The sequence below is a fragment of the Varanus komodoensis genome, unplaced genomic scaffold (genome assembly GCF_004798865.1).
Source record: "Varanus komodoensis strain SLA01 unplaced genomic scaffold, ASM479886v1 scaffold43, whole genome shotgun sequence".
NCBI lineage: Eukaryota > Metazoa > Chordata > Lepidosauria > Squamata > Varanidae > Varanus > Varanus komodoensis.
This window is the reverse complement of record NW_025335985.1, coordinates 3,720,329-3,729,356: the sequence shown is the minus strand read 5'-3', so window position 1 is coordinate 3,729,356 and position 9,028 is coordinate 3,720,329. Positions and strand designations below refer to the sequence as shown.

The window sequence follows — 9,028 nt, the reverse complement described above, 5'->3', positions numbered from 1 at the left end:
AGCTGCTCTAACCCTGGCTATATTGCACAACACTTATAGTACACAACTGTTGTCTCCATGCGGTTGGTTGAAGGTGGGCACCAGATGCTGGGGAATCTGGTCCAATACTGTGGCATAAAGATCACACCGCTGTAGCTGCCACCATCCCTGCTTTTCTGGGCTTCCTTTGACCCAGGAGGAATATGAGCAGAGAAGAGGATGTCCATGTTGTACCCTTCACACCTATACATATTAAAGAGTTCTCCTTCTATGAACTTTTCCCACTCTTTGAATATTTCTGTTTAGCCACTGCTGTTTCAGACACAAAACTATTTTGCTGCCCCAGATGCTTTGCTTTCTCCTTCCACTGTGAAGCATATGGCAGATATAATCCTTAATCATTGTTTGCATCATTACGGCTTCACTGATATAGTGAGTAAGCAATTAAAGATTTAAACAGGATGCAGACATGATTAATATGTGTAAAACGCATAACTAGAGGAATCTAAGACACCTTCCTAACTAACTTCCTGCATTCTATAGCAACTAGTTTACTATTTAGGAGGTTGTTCTTTGTTGCAATAAAGTGTGGCCATTCCTTTCTCTGGAAAGGAAAGGACTTGAACCAGATTGCTATTTAGATGCAGCTACTGATAAGATTTTATTTCAGTGATCTTATTCATGGAAGGGCAGGGATTGTAGAGTCACCTTGCCCAATAGTTCCTTAGAAGCTAGTGTGGGCATAATGGTGCTGCTCCAAGCAGTTGGACGGAGATAATGAATTCTCTCTGTACATGTCCCAGTGGCCTTAAGCATGATGAAGAGTTGCATTGACACCCATGCTGGCCATATTGGAAACTCAGGAGGTTCCCTCTTAACCAGAACTCACCAGGCAATTTGAATCATGGGCAAGGTGAAACCTTGGTTCTCATTAACTGCTGATAGCATCCTTAAATGTTGTAGTCCATAACTACAATTAAGGCCAGTGAAGGAAGTGTAGGGGATTGTGGAGGGGAGGACAGAGAGAGCATACTCTTGTGGTGTGTACCATTTCCCAGTGGTAGGGGTGCTTTGAATCAGAGTCTTTAAGATTCTGTAATTCTAGTGAATGTTGGCTCCTGTGTATAAAAAGCATGTTTTTAAGGATTATCTAACTCTTTCTATTCCTTCTTTCGTTTTACACTTCAGCCAATGTCCCTTCTGGAAATGGATGTTATGTAAGAAGCCATGGTCATGTGTCCAAACTGCTTGGTTAACCCATCAGCATTTATGGGTTTCATCAAGAAGAACAAGTTGGTAGAGCAGTGTGCTCACTAGTCCAGAGGAAAGCAGCTTCTCTGATGTTTTGTTAATACATCATATTCATCTATGCTACTTTCAGAGCAGTTCTGAATGTGACGGTGGTGGGTGGGGGAAAGCAAGAAGTTCACCTCTTGCTAAACAGGACTTTCTCAGGCACCCAACCCACTATGGCAAAATGTGCCATCTTCTTGTGATAGAGGTACCATTGCTCATGGTATGAATATTTCTCCCACTGTTTTCTCTGGCCCAAGTTGCACATAACAAAATTCCACTTTGGGTGTATTTCTCTGTGAGGCTTCTTGTTGAGGTGCAGCCTTAACTTGCATTATATGCAAACCAGGTGAAGGTGGGTTGTGAAGTCATTAACAGGCCACCCGCAATCCTAAGACAGTCAGCGGAGTTTTGGTGACTTGTCAACGACCCCAACAGCTGAGCCTCACAGGTTCACATGTGCACATGTCAACAAGCTGCAGTGCATTCTTACCATGACCTGAATATTCAAAATGGCGGCCCCCATTATAACAAGTATACCTGTGGGGAAATTCATCCATGCTGGCTTGTCACTACATGTGAAACAGGTCTCTCTCTTCACATCTTTTTGTAGAAGTTGTACAGAGCTTAAAAACAAAGCATGCAAAAGTCTGTTGCCTATGGGACAAATGAAATGCCATGGGAAACAAAGCCTGTATCAGGCCACCTTCAAGTCTCTGAGTAGCCATTGTCTGTCTTGTCCTAATCTGTTCCTTTTGTTTCGTAAATTGGCTGAGATGTTGAGAGAAAAGATCCAGAAGCTGCAGAAACTCCAAAAGCTAATCTAGGGTAGAGACATACAATGTGTCTTTTTTCCTGAACACAATGAACCGATGCATCTTGGTATACATCAATAGCATCCTGGTCCCTCTTGTCTCACTTTTGTCTTTACTCAGTAATGTACCAGTGGTAGGGGGAATCACAGGGACAGACAAGAGTGTCTCTTCTCTGTCAATGCAATTTTAACAAGATGTGTAAAATGCCGGTATTTGCTGATGAAGAGGAGAGACTGTATATATGTTTGTGAGCCACCTGCAACAGAACTGAGTGTACCCCCATGCAAGTCTTAAAGCAGAAACTGAAGCAGCTTTGTTTTGTTTGGATTCCTAGGCTAATGGAGGAGGAAGAAGCAGTCAGTGGGAGAATGGAAGATGTCCTTGGGCAACCGCACTCTGAAGTCTCAACAGATGTGTACAGCTCACAGTTTGAAAGCATTCTGGACAATGCTTCTTTATATTATAGTGCCGAGTCGCTGGAAACATTATATTCTGAGCCTGATAGTTACTTCAGCTTTGAAATGCCACTCACTCCAATGATCCAGCAACGCATCAAGGAAGATGCTCAGTTTTTAGAGAGGACTTCTGATGTGAAGGTTGAGAAGGGCCCTTGTGATGCAGTCTTCAATGGCCTAGGAGAGGTGAAGGATTCGGAGATCACAGATGCTGACAATTTGGAAAGGTAACTTTAGCTGACATTGACTTTGTACTTGTGGCTTGCAGTTGCTGTTCTTTATAATCTTAGCATGCTAGCTGGGTGTACTGCACTCTGAGATGAACGAGAAGAGATCCTGGCCTTCCTCTTTGTAACAGCCTTTTCAACTACTTGTAGAGTACAAAAAATATTTTATTACAAACTAGCGGCTGAATAGTTTGCTAGCTTCGATACTGCATAACCTCCCCGGGCTGTCTGCAGTGGTGCAGTTAGGTCATTTTAGACCCTGGACTTGATGGTTTTATTATGGTGGGGAGCCTTAACTAGTCATGTGAGTTACTATAGTTATGAAACTTGCACCACCTTACTGTCGGAAAAGATGATTTATTTTAAAAGTAATTAAATGGAAGTCAGCAAGCCCCTCTCCATAGAATGTTTCTAAAAATACAAAGAAAAGATGCTTCAGCAGGGTCGGTCTCAGTGCGTAGAGACCAGTGTGAATGCCACAGCTCCTTGCCACCAGTCGTTTCCTGGGAGGTCATGTATCCCCCTAGGCTTTGCAACCCTGGTCTTTGTCCCTGACATCCAGTCCTATCTGCACCTCTGGCTCTATGTGTATATGTGTTCTCGGTGCACAGAGACAGACAGTGCTGTGAGGTAGTCCTTGCTGGAGGTTGGTTTTGCCCTCATTTATCCCACTTTCCGCCAACCATCATGCCCTTTTCCTATATAACTTAATGGGAGCCCGTGAAAATTTGAGCCTTTTTATATCTGTGCAGCCTGGCCCTGGGTTCTGTTTCTTGGCCATGCTCGAAACTTTGGTGGGCAGTAGTTATGTTTGGTAATTTGGAAAATTGTCCTGGCCACCATGGGAGGCATGGCAGTGGACAAGTTATTGGCCCAAAAGACTGAGTTCAAGACTGAGGTGGAGGCTGAGTCCCAACACACCTGCAGACCCTTCAAGCACAACAGAAACCTGCTTTACCACAATCAAGCTCCTGGTAAGAAACTGTTAATTTCAAAAAACGAAGTTGGAAGGGTAGTGCCCGGGGGTGCATTGGTGCCCATGCATCCCATGTTGCCTTCCCCAAGCTATAGTATAGCAAAATTCAGGAAACTGACTTTTGTGTATTTAAGTTGGCAGGTATGCGATAGAACTAATTTTTAATTGTTTTGTTTGTGTGTTTTGCCTGGGAGAACTGGGTGAGTAAAATCAGGGAAGGGTAGTGTAGGACAGACAAGGCAGGGGAAGAAGGTAGGGCTTGCGAGGGGTACCCAGTGTCGGGCCAAGAGATGGCCTTGGCGGGAATTACAGGTGTTGCTGTCTGCTGCAACACCTGTAACATGTTTGCCCTTCTCCCTCAGGAGATGCAAGGATACACTTGCCCCCAGTGCAAGCTGGTGTCCCTCCTAGAGGAGGAGGTGAGGTTCTGCGGGCTGAGAGAGCTCTCCAGGCCCCCCAGGAACAACCCCCTCCAGACAGAAGGTAGTGGGAGGGGCTGAGGGAGAAACAGCCAGGGAGACATGGGGACAAGTCACCCACAGGAGGAGGAGGCCGGCACGGGGTGCAGATAAGGGGAGCTCTGGATGTGAGTTACCACTCCATCTTTTGCTTTGGGATCAGGGGAATGGGGATGAGCCGCAGTTCTAATACTAGATGCTGAGTCTTCATGAGGGCCAACTTAATTGAAGGCCAGACTGGGCAAATTGGTGAGGGTGTTCAAGGATAGCCTGGACATGCACATGGTAGGCATGTCATGAGCGGAGCAGGCTGGAGCCGGGGGTCAGACTAGATGGTCTGGGAGGTCCTTTCTGACTCGCTCTGTTTCTGTGTTTCTAACTAGCTCCTTGGGGATCTGGTTAAAAGTCACAGCAAATTCTGTTTTATACTAGATGTGAAACGTTTTTACTTGGTATATGACGCAGAGAATACAAAGCAAACTTACTCCCTATTTCAGTTAATCCCCTTTAGATAAAGTCAGTTTTTAAAACAATAAGTGGATTGTCTTCTTCCTTATGTACTTGTTTTTCATGGACATGGAAATTTCAGATCTAGGACTCTCCTGCCTTCAGTGTGGAATGCTGCAGCACCAGGCAGCAAGGACCAAATTACATGCAATGCTAAATATGTCATGACAAGTACCATTAATCTTTTTAAATTTATGTTAAAACATTATAAATAGACTGGGAAAGAGTGGGCACACAACAAATAACAACTTTACTTTAGGCCTGCAGGGGTGGGGAGGAAAGGGTTAACACACTACCCTTGCTATTTATAGTGCAGAATAATATAAAGTTTCATGGTTCCTGCAGTGACATATTTAGCATCACGTGTAATTTGGCCCCAAGCATGTAGAATAGCCATTAAAGTCTGGTGTTGGATGTTGTATTGTGCTTGGGCAGTAATGTCTTAACTACGCTGGTGTGTTCTTCATGGCCATTCTTTTCCTGAGGTGATTGCTTTGCTGTAGGAGGTGTGCACTTAGAGAAGAAGCAGTTTGTTTCCTATGGAGGGCATAATCACAGGGATAAAAAAAGAAATTGATACATTCTGGTGTTGACAAAAGAGGCAGAATGAATTTCCTTCTCCTACAGTATCAGAACATCTAAGGAATATGGTTCTTGGAGTGAAATGGAACAATATTGCCAATACATAATCTGTTTATCTGATACCATGAAGATTCAGAGGAAGGCTTGTCTTGAGTAGACTGAAGGCTTGAGTAGACTGAAATTTCCCGGTATCTCAGGTGGGATACTAGCTGCACAATGTAAGGCCGGGAACCTTTTCAATGTGCTTTATCCAAACTCTGTCATCTCTTATCCCCTAGCTCACCATATGTTGAGGCCTCCTAGATATGTGTGTCTTCTGGGATATGTCAGGAACTCTTATTCAAAACCCCTGCACGGTGCCACATTTCTCTGTTCCCATAAAACCCCATTGTTTGACAAAGGCAGTTGCTTTTGCACCTTCACCATCAAGCTGAGCTGAAACAAATATACATACCTGCAATAGCATGTGCTAACAATAGAGATTAGAGAACTTTACCTCAAAGCTCAGTCTGGCTTGCTGCCATTCTCATTTGTGGCCTGTTTTTCAGTTCATTTGAATGGGAGAAGTTGCACATTTTCAGAAAATGACACATTTTTCAAGTGTATGTTGTGTGTACTTGAATGCAAGTTCAGGAATTTGTGAACATTTGTGGAGAACACATGCTTCTATTCATTTTTGCATTCAGGATTGCAAACTAGGCAATTTTGAGAGACTTGCAAACTGAAACAAAATTTGCATACATCCTTAGCTCACCATCAAGCATTCTTATTCTCACTTTCATCTGTTTATCTTACCTTCAGTTACATTTTAGATGATGAGTATCTCTGAGCAGATATATTTTTTGTTGCTTATGCTGCCTTCTAAAATTCTAGAAACAGGCAAGCAGGTCTTCAATACTGCTGCCTTGATAGCTATCTGTAGCCATGATGCCAGTTCTGGGCCTCTTCCAATGTATTACAGTAGATAAAATAAAGCGCATGCTCAGGTTTTTCTATTTGCGCTGGTTTCAACTCAAGTGCTTGGTGGTGAGGAGCTCTCTCTACTATCATGGACAGGCCATTATGCTATGGCCAGGTTTTTTGTACCATTACAGGGTGCCAGTTGTTTGCTTGCTGATTTGCATAATTAACTGGGTGTGGCGTCTCAATAACTGGCCTGTTGCAACAACAAACTGGCCTGGTGTTCAACAAACTATCTGGAACCCATGGTCTGTTGCAGGGTTGTGAGGTGGTTTGATAAGCAACCCAAGAAGCCCCTCTCAGTAGATTTGGGTGACACAAGAGGCCATTGTGGTGGAAGCTCAAATTGGCAATCAGGTGCCTGCTGGCACTCACCCCACCAAGGTTAGCAAGCTGTGGTGTCTTGTAGTGATCTTACCAACCAGCACTGTGTTCACATGTCAAAAGGAGCAACCCCGTATAGTTTCCATGGTGTGTCTTTTTGCGCCTAGATGTGCCCGTCAGATGATAAAATGGTTTTTACACTACTAAGACCTCCCATTCAGGCTTCTCACACGTATCCCATCAGCCATTGTATTTGAACTTCAATCCCACATTGGGCAGCTGGAGTAGCTCCTAGAGCAGTTGCCACTCTTTTCAGAGGATTTGTGGTAGGACTGTGGAAACCACGATACTGGGTTTGGGCAATCAGAAGAATTGTGTGGAAATCATAGAGCAGACTGTTATTCCTTATAATAGTTTTTAAAAACAAAATGTACAATGTTGAAATACCACAACACAGTTCAGATGACATGATAGACCATCCAGTGCAAGGAAACACGATGGCTTGTTTTGTTGTGTGGGTCTGCTCTAGGCTTATGAATAAAGCTTCAATTTATCCCAAAGTAATCCCAAGATTTGAGCCACCCGGGCTGGAATATTTAGTAATTGCTGTAAAGCCTTTAATAGAACACTTAAGGAAGAAATCCTGTGCTTGTTTAGATACAGGAAATGGTTTGTCTGTCTAAACATGTGCAGGATTGCTTCCTAACTCAGTATTTTCTGTCTTTTAGAATACCTTATGAACAAACATTTCAGAATTTCTTTTCTTTGAACCTCTTATTAATCCAGGGACGGAGGAAAATAGCCAACAAAAGGCAGCCAACTGCACTACAATGTACAGCTTCCAAAATGTACAGCTTCCACTAGCCAACTGCACTACAATGTACAGCTTCCAAAAACTGGGACATTTAGGTTATCTTCTAAAGCAGCTTTCCCCAACCCACCTGGAAGAGTCCAGTTTGTTTAGTTGTTCTAAATAAAGTTTGGGCAAAAGACAAAGCTCATTGCTTATTCACATTGAGTGCTGGCAATTGAGTTTCTCCGTGCTGCATGCAATGACAGAAAGAAAACTAGGGCTGAACTAATCTTCCCTGGGGAAGTTTGCAAACAGATTTAGTTGGAAATTGGAACATAAGCTAAATATACCTCCCTTTTTCATTTGGATGTGCTTCTAAGCTTGGCTGGTGCGCTCAGTTGCTTATTTGGTCATTTGTTTGTGTTAATTTTTTTTAAAAATATAAACCAATTCACTGTTAAAACTTTTTCCATGCAACTGTACTATATTGTGTGCATTGTAAATATATTTCTAGCCAAAGGCATGCATACATGCCATTTCTTCAGGCCAGGGTATGGGTGGGAGAAGAGAATAGAAGACTCAGGAATGTATTAATTTTTTGGTCACTCTGTGAGATTACTCAGTTTGAACACAGTGCTAGGGTTTTAGGCACCGTCGTCATCGTCGTCATCACCACCACCACCACCACCACCACCATCATCATCATTGCATTGCATTGCATTGCATTGAAATCCTGCCTTTTTTCATCTTGCAAAGAAAGCCAAGATAGCTTGCAAAGCCCTCCTCTGCTCCATTTTATCCTCACAGCAAGAAGTCTTTAGCCTGAAAGTGAGTGATTGGCTCAAGGTCATCCAGCGAACTTCATGGTTGAGTGGGGACTAAAACCTGGATCTTCCAGGTCCCCAAGTCAAGCACTTTCACCATCACACTGCATTGGCTGTCTTTGGCTTTACCTTTCCGCACTTGCAGAGAATGGCTTGATTTATGTAGGCATGTTCAACCTGGGTCGAATCTGCCCCATCTGGTTCCAACCTGGGCCTCTGGGTTTTCCCACATGACTATGCCCTCATGCCCTAGCTGTACCCCTTTCCCTGAAATGTTACTCATTCAGTGGTTTCCTGGTGATCACATCTCCCCTGCCCTCGCATTCTAAAAGGCTGAAATATTTCTCCTAAGATTTAGGCCTAGCAGTAAAGAAAAGCATCACACTGAAATACGCTGATGTCGTAGGTGTTCTGCCCCCACCCTACCTACTCCTTGGTCCCACCTACTCCTAGAATGTGGAGCCCTAGGGCTTATCTGAAAGTGAATTCGGACCAAGAGAGGTTCAAATTCCCTGCTGGATGTGATATGATTGCTATTAGGTGAGCAAATCATCAGCTTTGAGGTGAACTTAAAGGAAATGAAGGAAAGGCTAGAAAACCTCCTCTAAATGGGAGGAGGTGAATTAAAATTGTTCCTGAGCAGGAGCAAGTAAACAGATGCTTTGGTGACATGTAGCTGGTGTGCAAATGTAATAACACACTAACTTTTTCTCTTACATGTATACTCATTGCAGCTACATCAGAGTACTAACTTCAGAAGCTTTTCAAGTGAACGGGCAGGGCACAAAGAACGGGCAGAATAGAATAGTGGGCTGCAGTACCAGGAATTTAGCAG

The 9,028-nt window shown here is 43.5% G+C and overlaps 1 protein-coding gene across 5 annotated transcripts in view; it reads left to right on the top strand.

The window, feature by feature from the left end:
• PSD3 (pleckstrin and Sec7 domain containing 3) overlaps positions 1–9,028 on the top strand; it is a 164,451-nt gene that overhangs the window by 39,306 nt on the left and 116,117 nt on the right. For all 5 annotated transcript variants that reach the window (XM_044443896.1, XM_044443895.1, XM_044443894.1 and 2 more), the window contains one exon: positions 2,422–2,769. In XM_044443896.1, coding sequence (XP_044299831.1) covers positions 2,422–2,769 — 348 coding nt within the window. The remainder of the gene's footprint in view (positions 1–2,421; positions 2,770–9,028) is intronic.